We start from the raw sequence: 21,845 nt of genomic DNA on the forward strand, positions 1-21,845 counted from the left end.
AATAAAAAATAAATATTAAAATCAATCTGAATTACATTGAGACAACTTTATACATACGTAAACACGATCTCTTCCCAGCTGTGCTTGCACCTCCTAGACACAGATTGCCTCCCCGGTGAACCAGTTCAAGTTCCAAGTTGGTCCTGAATAAAAAGAATACAGTAGGCTATATGTAAATTATCCAGAGGTTTTAAAGAAATGAAACTGCCCCCGTACGTTTCCCTTCACTTTGATCAAGGCTGGTGCATCTATTCTATTCCCGCCCCCCCCTTAATGTTTTGCAACCAGAAGATTTGGTAGAAAGAGTCTCTTGTCCTATACACTAGTGCATAATGCAACAATAACTATGCAAATATTCAAAACAAAATAAAAAATTAAAAAATTCCTTCCAGTAGCACCTTAGAGACCAACTAAGTTAGTTCTTGGTATGAGCTTTCGTGTGCATGCACACTTCTTCAAAAGTAGCTTACCACGGAGTATGAGTGGGACTACTGCAAACGTATTTATGTAAATATATATTTGTGACATCAGCCACCAGCTATTGCATTACTAGGAGAAGTCTCAGCCTCAAATGCGCACAGAACCCTCCTCATGAAATACGGGCAGGACAGTATTTGAAAAAGTCTCTCCAGAGCCACCTGATTTTAAGCTGCCTAGGTTTTCCAGAGCTATTCAGGAAGCTCAGCAGATACCTGATTTTTCTCAGTGCTTTAAATTTCTAGCCAACAGCTCAATTGATTGTTATTTCCTTCCCAGAGTGAGAAGGAATAAGAGGGAGGAGAGAGAGAGCAGAGGTTTCGTCACTTTAACAGACCCCCCTTAGGTGTGCTGTGTTAGCCACTAAACTGCGGCATTACACTGAGTATAGCTAATCAGAAGAATGCAGGGAAGCTGGAAGTATTTCATTCAAAGCAAAATATTTTGCAAAGATTCCAGATGCATCAGTCAGAAGATGACTTTCTTTATAGAATGTTTGTTAAAATATATTAGCACATTACTAAAATAGTAACATTTCAAAATATTAATATCCCTAAGTTTGCAGCTTATGTCACCAATTTTTGAAGGAACGCTTTAATCCTCCCTACTCCAGGAAAAAGCAATTTAACATTGATAATGTTTGGGCTCTGAGCTCCATCTGGTTGCTGCTGATAAGGCCATCCACGTGACAAGGGAATTTCCCACTCTTCGGGCGATTTGCAGCGCTTGCTGAACTTCTAAAAAGCTACCAGCAAAGAAGCTGGGACACGAATTTCATATTAGTGGACAGAACAGGGGACACAGATCACAGGTTAATTCACTGTGGAATATTAATGAGACACGTGTTTATTTGCACACCTTTTTAATTTTTCTAATTTACTGCCTCGAGTAAAATCGCCTGCACTTACTGTACGAAAAATATTTGCTTAACCGTTATTGGAAATCTTTTAAGCAATCCATTTTGTCAGATATCAAAGGTTTCTCACCTTTGCTTCTCAGCAAAACATTCGTGTCCAGTGTAAAAACAGACACTAACACCCAAGACAACTTCAAGGATTGCTCTAAATGAACAAGACATACTCAACGCAGCAAAAATGCCTTCTGCAGATATGGAGGAGGTGGCTACTGAAATTGCGTGTCTCGCTCTACAGCCATTGAAAGTCACTCACTTCCAAAGGGTTTAGTCTTCATTGCAGCAAGGACACAAGTCCTCAAGCTCAACAACTCTGACAATGGGTAGATCACTGCCAGTTTTTTTTAATACTGTGAGTAGATCACAGACTCTTGAAACTTGGACGCCCCTGACTTAGTCTAATACAAGTAAATTCATTTTGGATGTGCTTTCAAACATTCTCCTCCATATGGCTCCTGAGCTTTACTGGACACTTTTCCCCTGATAGAATATTCAGACCTCACAAAAGCCTGTCTGAATTCTCTCTCTCTCTCTCTCTTTCTCAATGATTTAAGCATGACTTCTATCTGAACCCTCAAATGCCTGAAAGTGATCCCACATGAGAGCAGGGCAAACATTTCCCTCAAACACATTGTTTCCCCTGCAGTGATCCATTCACATGCAGGGAACACAGCACAAAAGGGTTCTCTTATTGTAGTCTCTGCCAGCAATTACATAACTAGATTCCTGTCAAGCATTCATGTCTGCCTGTACCCTCCTTGAGAAACGCTTGGGGACAGGATGGAATCAAGCCTCATTTTTGTTAACGTTACATTTCTTAAAATACTGTTGAAAAGCTTACGGAATGACAATTATATAAATAAACTTGAAATATGTTTGTAATGAGAAACACATGGCCGAATTCAAAGGGTCACAATCAATGTTATGTGAAGACTATTTCTTTTAAAGCTACCCACACTTAGCAGGCTTTTTAAAATATATATATAAATGAAATGATGTTGATTATCTCTATTATGAATCACACAGGATTTCCCCAAAAAGGTGTTTGAGAGTTAGAGGAAGATGTTCTTTTGATATGTATCTGAATGACCAGAGTAGACAGAAAACTCTCACAACAGCATGTAACAATAACTGTAAGCTTAACTGTTTAGTTCACATGTTCTCTAATATTTATTACTAAAAACTTGTAGTTTTGTGAACAAGCCGCAGTGAGTATCGGACTTGTATGCTCCTTTCTTTTTTTCAGTTTGCTGCTACTAGGCAGTAAACAGAAGCAACTGCTTCCACTTTTAAACAGATTTCCCCAATTCTAGGGCTTCAGCAGTGGTTAAGTCAAATACAGGGAACTTGGTTTGTTTAAACTCTGTTTAGCAAGAACAAGTCAGATCCAAACCATAGTTTCAGATACTGGCTCATTCACGGACTTCTGGCCACTAGACTCCTGCTATGGGAGTAATGAGTGCTCACTGGAAGGACAGATCCTGAAGTTGAGGCTCCAGTACTTTGGCCACCTCATGAGAAGAGAAGACTCCCTAGAAAAGACCCTGATATTGGGAAAGATGGGAGGGCACAAGGAGAAGGGGACGACAGAGGATGAGATGGTTGGACAGTGTTCTCGAAGCTACTAACATGAGTTTGGCCAAATTGCGGGAGGCAGTGAAGGACAGGCGTGCCTGGCGTGCTCTGGTCCATGGGGTCACGAAGAGTCGGACACGACTGAACGACTGAACAACAACAACATGGGAGTAAAAGGGCTCAGGCCCAAAGTTAGCTATCTTGTCCAGCTAAAACCTGAAGCTGGTCCTATAATGTTGGGAGAATCAAAACCTGCATGTGATATGATATGAGAAAAATGGTTCAAGGGAGACATCCCCACTAGTCCCTGGCACAAACTTACGCAGGTTTTTCTTTTCTTTTCAAAAAATCAATGTACTTTTAAGTTAGGGACGTGAGTGGTGCTGTAGTCTAAACCACTGAGCCTAGGGCTTGCTGATTGGAAGGTCGGTGGTTCGAATCCCTGCTACGGAGTGAGCTCCTGTTGCTCAGTCCCAGCTCCTGCCAGCGTAGCAGTTCAAAAGCACATCAAAGTGCAAGTAGATAAATAGGTACTGCTCCGGCAGGAAGGTAAACGGCGTTTCCGTGCGCTGCTCTGGTTCACCAGAAGCGGCTTAGTCATGCTGGCCACATGACCCGGAAAAACTGCCTGTGGACAAATGTCGGCTCCCTCGGCCAGTAAAGCGAGATGAGCGCTGCAACCCCAGAGTCGTTCACGACTGGACTTAGCTGTCAGGAGTCCTTTACCTTTTTTTTTTTTTACTTTTAAGTTGCCAACTTAGGAAGCAAATTAAAAATGCTCTTTTCAAAGCTACTTCAGCAAGATCTTACTCTCAACTAACATTGATTAAGACTGGTTCGGTACAGTAATTTTTTCTTCTCTGCAAAGGGTTGCATCGTATGACCTTTAATGACCTCTAAAGTCCACTGATGAAAGCCAGAGTCCTGAAATTCTCTGCTTAACAAAAATGCCCGCTTACGAGTAAGAGGCAAGAGGTTTGAGGACTGCAGGATGCATTTTCCAACCACTTTCAGTTCCTTTTTTTAATAAAGGTCAGGGTATAAAACATTCATCAATCTTGGGGGCGGGGGGGAGGAATCACTGTTCTTCATAGCTTCACTGGATTTCTGAAGGTTCAAGAAAATGCTGCACAAACTTCTCTTGAAAGACCCACATGCACCAATAATTTTGATATATTATGCTAAAAAAATAATGAGATGGGGGTGGATGATGCCTTGGGGCATCTCCACTGACTTGTAAAGCAGCTGGTGATGTGTACTGTTGGTTTGGGGGAACACTAGGTCAAGAGAAGCTTGCAGACGAATGATTAAATTATCGAAGGTGAATGAGTACATGTGTACAATAGCAACTTAATTCAAAACAGACAAACTAGAAAGAGCTTATTATGGGGGGAGGAAGAGGTAGGCAATAGCATGGATGGTGGGGGCACCGGAAGAAATCTGGAAGTGATAGTATCTCTGTAACAAAACAAGGAATTGGAATACTAATGGTAATCAGTAGGTTGGTTTACAGGCTGAACTAGTTGCTTGCATGGTTTTACAGAAAATAGACTAAGTTATAAACAAAATGAAAATCTGGGGAAACCTTTCCACCATAATCAGCACTCTGACGTGTCAGCTACTCTCCTTCCCACATTTTAAACACTTTCAAGATGGCGGAAGGGAAACCGCAGTCAAGAGGGCTGACCTCACGTTTTCAACTTTCTGCAATGAAAGCTTCTGAAAGTCTTATCAATGGGAATTCTTTTTTTAAAAAGTTCTTCCCGGTGTATTGATTAGGAAGTATTAGAAATATATATCTCATGGAGTCAGCAATTTAAGTTTCAAGTATTCCTACTGATGAGTGTGGAACAGTTTACAAACAGCTCTCATCTCAACTCTACAAAAACTGCAGTCTTTGTTCACTTTGGTCCATATGCAACACAAATATACCCATTTGGGCTTGGGCTCAGGGATGTCTTCCACTACCCTCATTTCCAGAACTGCTCTGTTCCTACAACAAGGATGGGGAACCTGAAGATAAATACAGGCCAGCCAGTATGCCCATGGATGATGTCACAGCTGAAGGACAGGAGGACAGAGTTTAATTCTGCATAGGCTGATAAACAGAGATTCCAGCCCTTTCCCTGCTCTTTTTAAGTTTCAAATTTGTCCTGCAAGGCAACTCCTAATAAGGATCTTGCCCAAGGAACCAAAAAAGTTTCCAGACTCTTGCCCTAGAACTAAGTACAAAATATCTTGTAAGAAGCGCCTGTATTACCTTAAGCAATAAATTGAAAGTTACAGGTCTAAAGTAGTTAAGCACTCTCCACTGCCTTACATTAAAAATCCAAACATCCCACTATCCAAATTACATTATCATGTTTATGTGTGCACATGTTCATGCATGCCCCCATAGTCAAGGTTTTTAATGTTAATGCACAAAAGATTAGAAGGAAGAGAGACTAATGAAATAGAATCTGCAAGCAACACTTGTGGATATAGGTAATAAAGCAGAATTGAGAGCTGTAAAAACCACTTGCTTCAATGTATACGGACTGCACTCCACGCACAGACGTCCTTCACCTTTTTGCAACATAGAAGCTGCAATCAAACCCTGAGCCCTAAAACACAGGACGGCACCCTGCTTTCACTCCAAGGAAAAGTGGAATATATGTGTATTTGAGTCCTGAAGAGAATGGAAAAAATCTGCTCAAGCGCAAACATTCAGACTCTCAAGGGAAATGGGTGTAACACTAGTTATGAAGAACCTCTGGCCCTATGCATGACGCTGTTAAGAGTCCTCTTCAAAACCCAGTTAGTCAAGGGAGCTTTGCCACGATACAGGAAAAATAGCAAGCATGCAGTTTATTTAACCAAAGAGGTAACAAGTAGTTGAAAAACAGGAAGGGACTGTAAAACAGAAGTCGTACCTACCTGGCTACAGAATACATGAAAAGAAAGTCATTGTCTGGTGATCCAGGAGTCTTGCTATAGTCAGTATATTTCTTCTGGGTAGTACTTTTGATATCCTTCATCACAGACTCCATTTCTTTACTTAAATTGGTTTCTGACTGTAAAAAAAGAAAGATGGCTGACTTCACTTAGCTACAGTAAGGGGTGATTCCAGAATTAAAGACACCCTCGGAAAGTTAAGAATTACTTTTACGAATTATGTAACAGTCATACATCAACAGCTGAAATACTGAATTCTACAGAATGAAACTAAATCTAAACAGTTATGGTGATGGACGAAGCACTCTTAAAATGGTACAATTATTTCTATGTTTTATTGTAATCCACCTTGAAGGAGTTTGCCCTCAAAGGCACCATATCCATTTTATAATAAACATATTCAACTAGGCATACATTGGAATAAGTCAATATGAACACAGAATTTTAAAGCACTAATACATCTCAAGAAAAAGTACTATTTTAACTTATCTATAACTAAGGCTGGAGGACAGTAAAACTTATAATTTTAACTGCTCCTTTTTGAATGTCACTGTGAAACTTCAAAATGCATAAAAGTCCTAGTAAAAGGAATAATCTGCTCTCTTGACTGACACACTTCAAATGGTTTCTAGTTACAAGTGATTGATGCTTTGAATCATAAAGAAATTATGAGTTCCATGTAATACAATTCAGTTCTGCATAAGATGAGAAGCTGCAAAGAATGACTTTTAATGACCAATAAATACATAGACTGAAATGCAGGAGCAAAACGCTCACATAATCATATCCTATTTTAAAGGTGATGTAACAGAGCTTAACTGTTAAAATGTTAACGTTATTTAAGCTCTTAAGTGCTTAACAGAGAGATGGGAGAGGATATTCAGCTTTAAAATTCTATAAAGCACAAATGAGTTTGGGGAAGGAGAGAGAAAGAGAGAATGAAAAGGAATGTTGAAAGATGGAGACAAATTAACAAGGATCTTTCTGCCTTACACTGATGCTTACTGGGAAAGTTCCCAGCTGCTCTTGAAGATCTTCCACCTCCTTTATGAGATCTTGCATATTCTTGTTACTGTGACATTGCCAAAGGCTCCTCTCCACACTGTTGCCAGGATAACATGGAAGAACGCTGTTAGCAAACTGCCTGCACAGAGGACAAGTAAATTCTCCTTTGTCCACTGAAAAGCCCTGGAGAACCTGGTCGTTCTAAAGGAAATAAAAATACAAATGAATTCGTGAAGCGACAATGCTAAGTTCTAGTGACAACAGCAAGGCCAGAAATAAAAGAACAATTGCTCAGCTACAAGTTAAAGTGTAGTTATTTTTGTAACCAACCAATTTAACGAATAAATGCTTAATGTTAAAGACTTCTAATTATTCAGACAACCTTTTCATCACTGTAATGCAAACACAGAATTCCCAGCTTTGTGTTTGCCTTTTAATGCCAGTGCAAGGTCCATTTGCAGCAGAAAACCAACAAGCAGGAGAGGGATATTAAGGGAAGAGCATTTTGGGGGTGGGTGGGTGGACTTTTTTTTTAAGGGTCCTTAATGATAAGTACTCTCTACTTGTAAATTATAGCAGCAAATATTCAATTCTCTGTAGACATGGCAACAGTGCTTCTCTAGGAAAAGAGAACTGAATCATCCTTTTCCTATCCTAGGTATCTGTAACAACCTCAACAAAACACTTGAAAGACTATGGACCGGGTTCAACTAATGTTTGCACTGATGTACCAGTCTCCATGGTGTCGCATTGACTTCCTCCCATAAGCTTTTGTATGGAAACTATCTTATTTGAATCAGTTAGATGAGGCCCGGGAAGCAGTAATTCAAGCCCCATTGCTGCCTCACCTGCACAGCTCATCACTGCACACCATAGTCAGATGTTTCTAACATAGCAGACCAGCAAATTCAAATGTTACCAAACACAACAGAGGCAGTGTACTGTGGAGCCCATCCAACTTCAATGAAATAGTACAGCACTGAAAACTTATTTTTGTATTTTTCATGGCCAATACCATAATGCATTATAGATGAGAATATTTAAGTGGGGAGAGGTGTGTGTGAGGGGGGCATAAAGCACTGCATTGTATTTCAAAAGATGGATTTTGCAGCTTATTTTAAAAATCCAGGTGGTACATAAAGGCATCACTGGGATTCTATTGATGTCAACAGCAAAGCCTATAGTACTTTTAATGAGTAAAAAAGCACAATATCCGGAAATTTCCATTTTAACTTACCCGCAATGATTCCATGTAGGATTTATGGCAATCTATGTGTAACGTGTGGCCACAGGTTTGTACATACACGCCTCCTTCCCAGCCAATTGATACCGATTGCAGACAGGAACTCTTTTTAAAAAGGGGGGGGGTGTAAAAAAACAAAACATATATATTTCCACCATCAATTAAAATGTAAATTAATCACAATTAAAATAAATTACATGTAAATAGTTGTTTAATTTAAACATAGAAGTGAAGACCAGGAAGAAGCCAGGGCCAGACACCTTCCCTATGGAATTCTACAAGAAAGGAAGGTTTTTGATTCCTAATCATCTATGTGTTTATCAAAAGGTCTTCGAATAAGGTTCCTGTTCAACTTCCAATGTATGATGCATATATTTCTGTTACATCTAAGCCTGGTAAAGACCATGACAATTTTTGAAAGTTATAGGCCAATTTCTTTAATTGGACAGATGTTAGGGTATGAACAGAGATTCTGGCTAATAAGAGTTCAGGCAGTGGTATTAACCGTACTGCATGTGAATCAAGCAAGTTTTATTCAGCATAGACAGGGAGCTCATCACCCAAGACTGGCGACCCAACTGGCTGCTTTAAACAGTCTTAGAACTGATCCAGTTGCACTTATTTCCTTAGATGCTGAAAGGGTCCTGTTAGCACTCACCTGAAAGGTGATTCTCAGCAGATGCTAGGATACCACCAAAGCAGTTTATGTTTGCTACTTTGGACAAATGTAGATTTTCTAAAGAATTTATAAAGTAGGTTAAAATTTTATACTTCTCACCTAAATCGCAAATAAGCCTGGAAGGATTTGATGGTCTGTGGACCATACTACCTGGCTACATTTGAACATATTTATTACAGATATCAGTTTCATGAGGATACCTATTTGGACATATGGAGGGCTCATATGAATTTATGTTTAGTTTAAAATGAACGAATTGATTGTTAAGTATCATAGATGTGAACTGCTGCTGGTTTTTCCTATTATTATTATTATTATTATTATTATTATTATTATTATACACAGTACTATTATTCTAGAAAAAGAGGTGACATGAACTTCTCCCTTGTTCTCTTAGAATGGCAATGGCGCACACCTGAAAGTTGCTGGAAATGAGCTCCATTGAGGTCCAGCTGAATAAAAGCCGTGTGTGTGTTTAAAAAATTGGAAAAAGTAACTTTAGAAAAACAGGATTTGTTCCGCTATTCCTTAGCTGAGGTGAACAAACTATTCAAGGGCTTTAACAGAGGTTTCTGTTTCTGTGCCAAAAGAAATTTAAGGATTAATTATTTCCTACTGTGACCATTTTAGCACAATAATGATCTGGAAAGCTGAAAGAAAGCAAAAACATTTGATCCAAGTAATATCTGAGTTGGACTATACTTTTTTTAAAAAAAATCAAAGAGTAATTCAGTTTCCTAAGTGGGAGGATTCCCAGTGCACAAATGCTGCATTTCAGAAAGGTCTAGAATTGCTAATAAAGTGCTCTGCTAATAGGTACCAAGGCACTTCGGATCTTTTCACACAATCAAATGCATTTTTAACTAAACAATAAAAATGACTAAAACGTTTGAAAGGGATGAAAATGTTCTTTTGTGTGCAGTGGGTTATGCATCCACCCCAAACTATTCATTCATCAGTTGGCTAGAAAGGAAGCAATGCTTTTAGATTACAATTTAAGTAAATTCTGGTTTTATGGGAATATTTTAACTAGATGTAGTAACAAGGTCTACATGCTAGTCGTTGAAAAGCCATGTTTAGTGCCTCCCAATTGCTCAAAGGAAAGGGTATAAGGATGTGAAATTATTTTGTTTCCCCTCTACAGAAGGAAATGTTATTGCATGTGGCTTTGCTCCTTTCAGCAAACAATGTAAATGAGAGGTAGAAGACATGGCAACAAAGTGAAGCAGAAAATGACACCTGATTTCTTAGTGCACCACTCCAAACATTTTAAAAAATTCCTTCAGTTGTATACTCATTTCACAAACAAGGAGTTGTAATCAGGATCCGGCCAAATTCACCATTCCATTTGTAGGTGATAAATTATGCGGAGCAATTTCAATATTTTTTCCCCTGAACTACAACTACAGGGCCCTGAAACAGTTTGCCAGGACAATAGTGTACTCCTCTCTCCTTTTTTTGTGCAAACCTGCTTGTATAGTTCAAGAGGCATTCTTAGGAGGAAATGTGATGAAGGTCAGGGCTCTGTTCCATCATTGCTGATCCCAGTACCAGAGTCAATAGTTTTTAAACAGGGTTTTGTTTTTTGGAAGGAGGAGGAGAAGAGGAGGAGGAGGAGGAGGAGGAGGAGGAGGAGGAGGAGAAATCACTGCCATAAAGAAGTGCCCTCTCTCTCTTTCAAACTACACTCCTCTTCTGGGAGACAAAATGCCCTTAAAACTGCTGGTTTGCCACAGTCCTAATTATGACACTGATAAACAACTATTTTCACTGCAGAGCAAGCATTTTAACATACATGTCCTAAACTGAACAGTGTGCACAATCAGAGACACAGGTTCTCGCAGACGCTAATCCCCGTGGAACCCTCACAGAGATCATTTGAAGGAATTCGTAGTTGCTATTTGAATTCAACGAAGTCGTAAGAAAAATTATAGCAGTTAATATAGCTAAATATTTAAACGAAGCGTAAGAAGCAAAACACCGTCGCAACATACTGCTGCGGAAAACTTACATCTTTAAAGAAGTGCTGTAAAGTGGCGAGGCGGGCTTCGTACACTGCCGCACAGGTATCCCAAGGATAAATCTGCTCCTTTTCAGAGGTTGGCAGCTTCTTGGGCTCAGTAGTATTGCGGCATTGCCCCAAAACTGCAGAGAGAAAGAGAAATAATGTCATCATCAGCAGAGCAGGAAACAAAGCTCAAAGCCACTTCCGCCTATAGGCAGGAGGTGGCGTTGCGGGCATCACGACCCGAGTATGTGCGCAGGGGCTGATACACAGCCCCTGCGCGATTGGCCAGATTCCCGGCGCTTCTCCCCAGAGGCTGACCAATCCGGTCGGCTGAGGGGAGGGGCCAGCAGCCTTTAATTGGGAGACGGCGGGAATCCTTCCCCCTCTACTTTTTAGCCATAGATCACATCCACACCATATTCTCCCAGCAGGACATGCACTCTTGCCTGGCTAGGTCCATGCCTTCCTAACCAGTGATTTTGCTGGCAGAAATGTGTTTGCAAAGTGTGATAATGCACCTTGCTTTCCTGGATAGCAGATGGAGAGGGTGTGCATGGATAGAAACCTCTGGCTTCTGCATGGTCTAGAACGCAGCATACAGTGCAAAGGTAAGAATCATGTCTGTCGCCCCACCCACCTGTGTCTCTGACCCTGTCCATAAGGGGCATGTGGAGGTTGCCATGATGGGGCACACAACCCCCAGGGAGAAAAAGGTTCCTCGCTTTGGTTTTATACAACAAAAAGCTCAAGAATATAACCATGTGAGATGGCCGTATGTACACTTTTCTTGCAGCTCCTTGTTAGCTGCCGTTAAAATATTCTCAGATATCTACCTATCTTCTTCCAACTCAGAAAGCTGCTTCTTCAGTCCTACCTGAAGAGGCCTGTAAGAGCACAACTAATCCAGCCGGTCGCTCCTCAGTGGAAGGGCCGCTCTGTCCACAAATAACACAATCATACACAGCTTCGGGGACATGCTGTTCTGCTGTTGCTATCTCCATAGCAATTTCTGCATCTGGTGACTCTAAGGATCAGAGGAAAGAAACTGTATTAGTGAAGAACTGACACTCTCGTAAGTAAATGGGTAAAATGCAACGTAGGCCTGTCAGTTGGACCATTATAACAATTATAAAATGCAGCATGTTACTATTTTCTACCTAAGGATGGTACATATATTTAATTTTGTCCACACTGAGCTTTATCTCCATGTTACTATAAATCATTTTTATGTTATACACACACACACACACACACAGAGAGAGAGAGAGAGAGAGAGAGAGAGAGAGAGAGAGAGAGAAGCATGTTCCTTGCAATATTTGGGTGGGAGGAAAAGCCTGCCCCTACCTCCACTACAGGAAGAGACTGAGAAGCTGCTGCATTGGCCAGCTTTGTAATCTAGATAGCTGCAGCCAACATATGTACACAAAAAGAAAAAAATGCACATCAAATAAAACAACCACCACCATCACTGATTTATTAATTAATGTGGAGGCACTGGAATGTTCCATGTGTTTCATCTCAATAGCCCCTTATCTATCTAACTCCTGTATTTTCAATCCAAACTTCGAAAAGTTGGGACTTGGTATGAGGCAATGGATGAGAAAAACCAGAACATTTAGAAAGCATCATGTGGGACGCTTCTCTGACTGAGGAACTAGAACAGGGGTGGGGAACACTTTTGGTCTGGTGGGCCAGATCATTATCTGTCCCCACCCACTTGGACCAACTTTGGCAGGGGAGTGAGACAACCCACCGGCCAATAAACCGATGTAATCAGATAAATTATAGGTGGGTTGTTCTGCCCACTTGTCAAAGTCCCTTGCAAGGCGCTTCTGAAGCCCCCAACAGCCAGCTGGTTGCCAGGAACCACAGCACAAGGAGCTTTGCCAGCTCTATGGTGAGCAAAACCCCAAGCACTGGGCTGGCAAAACTGCTTTCTGCAGAGATTGGCTGCACATTCAAGTCCCTGACGGGGAACTTCATTATCACAGGCAAGGAGAAAAGTGTAACCCTGGTCACAGGGAAGATGCTGTTTTCCTTTAGTTTCATAATGGCAATGCTGCCAAAGGACAAAATCGGGGGGGGGGGGGGGAACCAGGGAGCAGGAAGGAAAGAAAAGCATATTGTCTTTGACACTTAAGCTTATTGTTATTGACACTATATGCACTTTTACCACCACCCAGTGGCAACTGGAAGAACAACAGATGAAATGAATACAGTACTGTAATTTTCATGTTTAAAAACCAGTGCATTTCTATATTAATTTCTCTAGTTATGCACTATAGAAGTGATCCCTAAAAGTATAGTCTTTCCATATTAATTTATCTCAGGGAAGGTAGACATTATGTGAATAGGAAATAGGAAAACAACCCTTCTCCTATATGTTTTCAACCTATAAAGGAATTCCGGTCTCCATTTCCAAAGATAAAAAAAGAATCCATTAGGAAAGTTTTCCTAATAAATCACTTAAAAAAAAGCTTTTTAAAGGCTTTGGAAATATAATGGCAAGTATTTTCAATTGAGTATTGAATATAAACACATTCAAATGTTAAGACTTGCTGTGACAGAGAAGTCAACCGCGCTATACAAATCAATCATCAATCTACAGAATCATAGGATATATATCTGTATAGAAAACAATTCATTAAATTATTGTTTTAACCATTACATCTGGTTATCCCTCCAGCCACAGGCTGCACAGCCATGCAGAAGGAACATCCTGCACTGAGTTTTCCTGTACTTTCACAGATTATTAAAATGTGTGTTTCAACTTTTCTTGCTGAAATCAATAGGATTTGAATATGCAATGTTTTGATTACTAACTACATAACAGCAGGACCATAGCTATAATAAGGAAGCTGCCTCTGTTGTTCAGTATAGGAAAGGAGCAAGCATCTTCAATAATATCACTGATTTATTAGGCAATTGCTATAGCTGCTTGAAACTGATTAAATCAACCAGTTAACTAAAGACAGCATATCTTGTTAAAGTGTCCTCACTGTTGTAGCGCACGGTGAGCAACTTTAGATTTTGGCACAAAATTCACGTGTTGTTTAATAACGGTCAAAAAAGAAAGTTTTCCAAACCAGATTTCAAAGCCACTGCAGTACAGGCCTAAATTAAAAACTTGAATATATTACTTTAAATAAAGCAAATGCATAGTTCATAGTTATGCAGTTCGATCATACAGGCTGGAGAACATTACATGTAGATCTAGCTAAAAGGATACAGCAGCTCAAAAGCAATATGTGCAAGCGTTATTATTAACTGGAATTAGTGGATTCTGCACACAGCTTTATTGTAAGAGAAGGGAACATTCTCAATGGTTCAGAAACAGCCATTCTTTTCCATTATGGTATATAGTGGGTCATATTGAGATTACCTAGGCATTTGTAAGCAACTGGGAAAATAAATGAAAACAATTACCACTACACTAGGGCAATTGCTACCACTAACCACAACTGGTTTTTTAACCAGCAAATAGCAGATTATGTACTGTGAATAAAGGAACTGTGGATAAAATGTATGGTTGGTACTCATAATTGACCACAGACAGCTTTCAAAAATGACAAATGTATACATTTTTAAAAACGAAACAGAGCAAAACCCTCAAATGAAATATCAAGTAGCACTAGATTTCTGAAACTATCTCAGCCAATGTATCTGATCCATGAGAATAATGCCTAACTTGACACTAAATATTGTGCGTTTCTGCAACGCCTTACAGTAAGCCAGAGGTCACCAAACTATGGTCTGCGGGCCAGATACGGTCTGCCAAGCTCATTAATCTGGCCTGCGAACCTTGCCGACCCTGCCGCCCACTTGGTTAGTCCCCGCGCTAAACGGGCACGGTGCAGAGGCCTCGCTGCGTGGAGACTGACTTCTGCGACGTGGCACGGCTTCTGATGGGCTGCAGGAAGCTCCTGCAGCCAATCAAAAGCCGCGGGTGCCTCTGGCATCAGACACTGGATCTACCAGTTATGTGGCTAAACCAGAAGACTGAGCCACTACTTTTATGGCAAAAACAACAACTTTCGTTGAGGGTTCTACAATGAACTCCAGTGGGGAAGCTGTTTCTCGCTCCCTTCAGTCTAAATATCCTGTTTCTTATAATTAAATGTGCCCTAGGAAACAATACTCCTTTAGCCTCATTTGCAAACATCTTGAGACCTGGGGGGAAAAACCACATTAAGAAAAATGGAGAATAAAACCTTACCAACATCCATGGCGGTTTCCATAAAGCTTTTCTGCCTTGATGCAAATTCAGCCAACAACTTTTGTTGCCTCTCCCTGGCCTTCTGTCGCCTAGGTGAAAGAGAAGAAGGTGGACAATTGTGAACAAATGCCAAGGCAGCTCAATTTCATAAGCTCTGGTTTTTAGGTTGGCAGAGTACAATAAGATCTTAAACGTTGCATAAAACCTGAAACTGTCATTTTTGCCAATGTTATTGCATGTCAATCGCCCAAGACCCCAAAGCTTTAACTACCAAATATACCAGAAGCCCTTGATGTATGCTTCCTCTCTACCTCTTCCTTCTCCTCTTAGTTGAACTCCAGGCAAGTCTAAGACAGGAGTAGAACATGCTCCACCCACACTGCAGAGAGGGCTTTATTGAGCACACTTTATTAATTGATTAAAATATATCCTCCATCCAAGCATTTTCAGAGTGGGGCACAGTAGTAATTAAAACAACAACTCCCAACTACAGATCAGGAATGGATGCACAATGAAGCAGTAAAGAATGTTAAAAACAGAAGCGATGGCCATTACAAATGGTTGAATAACCCGGCTTTAGCCTGACACCAAAATAAAAGGAAGATTGGTGCCAGAGTGGAGGACATTCTGCAAGTAGGGCACCACTACAGAGGAGACCCTCTCCCACATAACGGCATGTTGTGTAACACATCAAGACAGTATGCTAAGGAGCCTTGGCCTTCCCTGGAAAATCTCAAGGCTTGGTTGGTCAAGACAGTGTGGGGAGAAGTGTGATTGCAGGTATTGAGGTCTCAAGTTGTCCAGGGCTTTATAGGTCTCTTGTGAAAAGATGTGGCAGATTATTATTATTATCAATTAAATTTGTATACCGCCTTCTGTCCGTAGATCTCGGCGATTCACAACATAAAAATACAAGATTAAAAAAAAAAAAAAAACATTCACAGCAGGATAAAATGTACGCAGAAAATGAATGTTGATATTATTAGGAACCTGACTCAGTTAAAACGCTGGGGTCTTGAACAATGAAAAACCATGCTTTTACTGTCTCAGAGAGATGTGAGCTTCCCTAAAAGCTCTAGAAACAACACAAAAGCCTACAGAAAACGTAATTACACAGCTAGTGGAAATGTTAACTCAACAGCACAAACCACTTGTCAAGAACAAATAAATCAGAATTCTTCTGCCCTAGATACAATGCTTTTTTGCCATTATCCTGTCACAATAATGGACTAATTTAGCTGTTGATATACGCAAAGGGCATGGCACCAAATATTTTTCATAGCTTTAACAAGTACGTAAATCCTCTCATCCAAATTGTGGCTTTCGATGAGAGGAATATGCATAGGCAAGTTTTTATTCCCATTTTTTAAATTTTTTTGTAACTTATGCAGTTAAACTTCTGGATCTTCAAGGATGCCAAAGATTTAGCGTATGCAATTTAAAATCACTGTCACATCGTCATCATCACTTATTATATGACAAGTGCAACTGAGTACCCAGTTAAGCACAATTTAGTCCCATTTAAGGAGGGTGTATCAAGAACATGAGGCAGCTTTCAGAATACTGAACCCCACCGCCACCCCCTGGGAATTCCTCTCAACCCATGCTGCTAAACAGGCTAACTGTAAATAGAGACCCTTAATAAGGAGACCATAGCAAACTGACAAATTCAGTACAGCTCAGTGATTTTCTGCCATGGCCCAGGGGGCTCCGCACCATGATTGAAAAATATTGCAAAGCAGCACTACTGAATTCTTCTTTAGCTCTATGCCTTAGTTTCTATGGCAACGACTTATGTGGGTGATGTCAAGTTTGTCTTTGCAGGACGAAGAAACCAGAAAATAGGTCATCATTGACTGCTCACAGTCTGCTCCGTCTTCATTATGGCAAACTGGACTCTGTATTCCTACCGACTTCCTTCCACACACTGAGGTCACACAAAACAGCTTAATTGCCTGCGGAGATTCATCTTCGTTTTGGATTTACACAAAAAGCATATGTACGCAGGCTCCCCACTCCCCTCCTCGTCCTCTCCTGTCAAGGCTTTTTGCAAGCATCATTTCCTCTATTTCCAGGAGTGAGCTGTTGCCGTATGTAGCTAAAACAGATGCATGACCTATGCAAATGTATGAAAAGGATCTGCAGAACTGAGGGAGCCCCAAGGTTTGTGCAAGTGCAAAAGGAGCGGGGGCTGGGACCCTAAATATCAACAGCAACGAATGTTGCAGTGTGAGGAGTGCTCCTTGTTCCGGGTTCCAGCTACTCTGATCCATATCCCCTCCTCCCCGAAACAGTCATTCAGCATTCTGTGGCCACCAGGCACACTCAATCCTCATTAGGCCAATTTGGTTTTTTAATTAATTGCCCACTGTCAGAGAGGTTCCCCCCCCGGAACGACAGGAAAGCTTTGGGAAATATAGAGAAGTGGCTCCTCTTCTCAGCAGCAGTGATACTGGCTCGGATTCCCCGAATTCCAGCGAGGGGGACGAAAAAGGGGGGGAAGCTAAGAGCACAGTTTCACAGCGGCAGCTTAGAGCTGAGAACTGGGACAGAGGTCAAAATCTTTCGTTAGCTGACAAGAGAAGGGGAGGGGGAAGAAGGGGCTGGAAATTTCCCAGGATGCTTTGCTGGAAGGGGAATAGGAGGAGCCCAGTGCGGGCATCTGATTTGAAATGAACAGACGTGTTTTAGCTTCGCTCTTGTAAATAGCCTGCTCAATAAATTAGCTTAGTTCTTTTGAAGCTGCCTGCCTCCGGAGCGTTCTTTCTCATGAGCATCAATCAAGCGTATCCTGACAGCATGCCCGCACTCATTGCCTGTTGCTTGTGAGAGTTATCTTTTGGATCGGCTGTGAAGAGGCAAAATGAGCTCGGAGGAGGCGAGATTGCTTGCTGCTGGGGAGCAGCTGAACGCTCTTCAGAGACGTGTGGAGGCTTTGGAGACATTAATTGGGCAAAGAGACGAGGAGCTGAAAGGAACCCGGCAGCAATTGGCAGCGGTCCAGGCACGGAACGGTGAGCTGGAGGGCCATGTGAAACTGCTCAATGCCCGGTTGGAGGAGCGACGGCAAATGGAGCAGCATGGGCAGCCAGGGGCCGTGGGAAGGAAGCTGAGTGGATTGGTGAGCAGATTTGGGGGCAACCCCAGTGATTATTTGGATTTTAAGACTGAGATGCAGTATGCCTTGAAACTGCAGGAGGGGGATTTCACCCACGACAGGGAGAGGATTGCGTACGTAATTACTCATCTGGAGGCGGGGGCCAAGGCGTGGGTTCGGCCTTTAATAGCCTCGAAGAATAAATGTCTGGAAAGTGTCACGCAATTTTTTCAAGCTATGGATGCGATGTATGTGTCTTCGGTTCAGAAGGACGTGGCTCAGCAGGAGCTGCTGACGCTTAAGCAGGGAGCCATGACGGTGCGCGATTATTGGGCCCGATTCTCGATGCTGATCCATAGCGTGGGATGGGACTTGATGGGAGAACAGACTCAAGCTATGTTCATGGGGGGCCTCAACGAAGAGGTGAAGGACGAGCTGGCCCGTTGCCCGCGCCCTCAGGACATGAATGAACTGGCGCGGGTCTGCCTCTCCATTGGGGTCAGGTTGGAGGAGCGCGCTCGGCTGAAGGGGGCGCAGAGGGCGGAGCGTTACTTCAGCAACCGCGTTCCAGGCGGTGGTGGGAATGTACAAAGGATACAGTCTCAGCCAGAGCCCATGGAGATTGGAGGAGCACCGGCCAAGCTGCTGCAGGCGCCAGGGAGCGGGCGAAAGGGGGAAAGCAAGGCTCCTAAGACGGGACTCAGGTGCTATGTGTGTTCCCAGACAGGACATTTTGCTCGGGCGTGTCCCCAGAGGAGGGGATGGCAGGGCATGGCGGGGACAGTTCAGCCTGAACAGGTCAAGGCGGATCCGCAGGGAAACGAGGCAGCCTGGCTGGAGAGAGGAGGGGCCAGCAGTCAGGCGGAACAGCAGTGAAAGTGCCCCGACCAGAAGCGCCCAAGCCTAGCATCGTGGTCAGAGTGACTCTCGAGCTCCCTAATGGCCATCCATTGGAGGTCCAGGCCTTGTTAGACTCGGGGGCAAGTGCGGATTTTTTCAGTAGGGATTTCGCGCTGGAGCACCAGCTGCATTTGCTCCCGTTGGACTTTCCCCTCCAGGTGTCGACGATTGATGGGAGAAAGCTGTTGGGGGGTGAAATCACCCATCAAACCCCGCCGATGCGCATGAAGATTGGGGGGCATGCGGAGGTCATAGCGTTTAACGTCACAACCTTGGCAGGGCCGCCCATCGTGTTGGGAATGAGCTGGCTAAACCGACATGACCCTGTGGTGGCCTGGCATCAGAGGTCCTTGACGTTTGGCTCCGCTCACTGCGTGGAACACTGTCTGGGTGAGAGGAGCAGCGAGAGCCGGAAGGTGGTGGCGGCGGCAGTCCAAGTCGAAAAGAGGGGCCAGTTGCCAGAGATTTACGCGGAATTTGCCGAGGTGTTCAGTGAAAGGGAGGCTGACCGTTTGCCCCCCCACAGGTCCTACGACTGTCAAATCAACTTGGTGCCAGGGGCGAGGTTGCCGACGGGGAAGCTGTACGCTATGTCGGACAAGGAGATGGAAGACCTCAAGGAGTTTATCGACAAGAATCTGGAGCGTGGTTTCATACGAGAATCGCGAGCAGTGGGAGGTAGTCCCGTTTTCTTCGTGGGTAAGCGGGACTCCTCCCAGCCCAGGTTGGTCGTGGACTTCAGAAGAATCAACTCCCTGACGCAGCCGGTGACATTTCCCATGCCGCGGATTGACGATCTGCTGACGAGGGTGCGCGAGGGCAAGATTTTCACCAAGTTGGACTTACGGGGGGCCTACAACTTGATCCGAGTGAGAGAGGGGGACGAATGGAAGACAACCATGTTTACCCCCCTGGGCAGTTATGAATATTTAGTGATGCCCTTCGGATTACAAGCGGGAAGCGCCTGTTTCCAGGCCTTCATGCACCACGTGCTGGGTCCCCTCTTGTACAAGAGTTGTGTCTGCTATTTGGACGACGTGCTCATCTACTCAAGCAATGAGGAGGAGCATGTGCGGCACGTTAAGGAGGTGCTGAGGAGACTGCAGGAGCATCGATTGTATGCTAAGCTGGAGAAGTGTCAGTTTCACGCCAAGGAAGTGGACTTTCTGGGCTATCGCTTGACCGACAGAGGTCTGGCCATGGACGGGGAGAAGGTGAAGGCGGTGTTGGAGTGGAAAAGCCCCAGGAACAAAAAAGATGTGCAAAGGTTCCTTGGTTTCAGCAACTTCTACCGCAAGTTCATCCCTAACTTTGCCAAGGTAGCGGGGCCCATAACTGACTGCTTAAGTGGCAAGAAGAAGTTCATGTGGTCAGAGGAGGCCCAAAAGGCTTTCGAGCGTCTGAAGCAGGTGTTTGCATCGGAAGAACAGCTGATGCATGTGAACGCACGAGCTCCGCTCAGGGTGGAGACAGATGCTTCTGATCGAGCAATTGGTGCAGTGCTTTTGCAGCAGGACAATGCAGGTGATTGGAGGCCGTGTGCCTTTTTCTCTAGGAAGCTGAACAAGTCAGAGCGTAATTACACGGTGTGGGACAAGGAGCTGTTGGCCATTTATGCCGCTTTCAAACAATGGAGGCACTTTTTGGTGGGGGCCAAGCATCAGATACAGGTCTGCACCGACCACAAGAACTTGGAATATTGGCGCACGGCGAGAGTGTTGAACCAACGGCAAATTCGTTGGGCGGAGTTTTTTGCTGACTTCTACTTCAAGATCCAGTACGTTCCGGGGGAGCAGAACGTCAGAGCGGACGCCCTGTCGCGGAAGCCCGAGTATCTGGAGGATGAGGGTCCTCCGGAGCCAAGGCACATTTTCAACCAGCAGCAGTGGGCCTGCGGGGGGATTCTGGATCTCCGGGGAGAGATTGCCAGACTGATCAAAAATGACAGCTTTGCCAACAAGCAACTTCAAGACATCAAGGGGGGTAACTCGAAAGGGGATTTCGTTGAGAAGGAGGGGTTACTCTATCGCAGGGGTGTGTTATATGTACCTGAGGGGGAGTTGAGGGCCAAGGTACTTAAGCAGGTCCATGACACGCCCACGGCAGGACATTTTGGTCAACGCAAGACCATGGACCTGGTCACGAGGGACTTTTGGTGGCCGGGAGTGGGGGAAGACGTGAAGGAGTATGTGCAGGGTTGTGACATGTGTCAAAGGGCCAAGGGGGAGAGGACGGCACCAGCGGGGCTTCTGGAGCCATTACCCACGCCCAATGGGCCTTGGGAGGTAATTTCGGTGGATTTTATCACTGATTTGCCCCGTTCCCAGGGACAGACGGCAGTATTGGTGGTGGTGGACTTGTTCACCAAGATGTGCCATTTCGTGGCTTGCCCGAGGGCCGTCTCGGCGGAGGAAACGGCCAAGTTGTTTCTCAAGCATGTATTTCGCTTGCATGGTTTGCCCTCGCGGGTGATTTCGGACCGTGGACGGCAGTTCACCTCTCGGTTTTGGCGCAAGCTCATGGACTTGCTGCAAGTAGAGGTGGCGCTATCCACGGCCAGACACCCTCAGACCAATGGACAGGCAGAAAGGGCAAATGGGGTGTTGCAGCAATATCTGCGTTGCTATGTGAATCAGAGGCAAACGGACTGGGTGGACAAGTTGCCACTGGCCGAATTTGCATATAACAACGCAGAGCACGTCACCACGGGGATGAGCCCTTTCATGGCCAATTATGGGAGGCATCCAAGGGCCTTTCCGGGGAGGGAAGAGGAAGTATTAGAGGTGCCAGCGGCACAG

At 43.6% G+C, this 21,845-nt stretch overlaps 1 protein-coding gene and 1 non-coding gene across 5 annotated transcripts in view; both read right to left on the reverse strand.

Annotated features, from left to right (window-relative positions):
- UBR3 (ubiquitin protein ligase E3 component n-recognin 3) overlaps positions 1-21,845 on the reverse strand; it is a 90,055-nt gene that overhangs the window by 22,169 nt on the left and 46,041 nt on the right. For 2 of the 4 annotated variants that reach the window (XM_033168380.1, XM_033168367.1), the window contains 7 exons: positions 15,051-15,139; positions 11,709-11,858; positions 10,838-10,971; positions 8,142-8,252; positions 6,905-7,105; positions 5,882-6,018; positions 58-143 (listed from right to left, as the gene is read on the reverse strand). In XM_033168380.1, coding sequence (XP_033024271.1) covers positions 58-143; positions 5,882-6,018; positions 6,905-7,105; positions 8,142-8,252; positions 10,838-10,971; positions 11,709-11,858; positions 15,051-15,139 — 908 coding nt within the window. Of the gene's footprint in view, positions 1-57; positions 144-5,881; positions 6,019-6,892; positions 7,106-8,141; positions 8,253-10,837; positions 10,972-11,708; positions 11,859-15,050; positions 15,140-21,845 lie in introns of all 4 variants that reach the window. The other 2 variants (XM_033168361.1, XM_033168374.1) reach the window with 1 other exon arrangement.
- LOC117061688 lies at positions 12,982-13,144 on the reverse strand. Its single transcript, XR_004428124.1, has one exon. It is a non-coding gene; the product is annotated as a small nucleolar RNA U3 (small nucleolar RNA).

This window comes from Lacerta agilis, chromosome 1 (assembly GCF_009819535.1).
Source record: "Lacerta agilis isolate rLacAgi1 chromosome 1, rLacAgi1.pri, whole genome shotgun sequence".
In the NCBI taxonomy this organism is placed as follows: Eukaryota; Metazoa; Chordata; class Lepidosauria; order Squamata; family Lacertidae; genus Lacerta; species Lacerta agilis.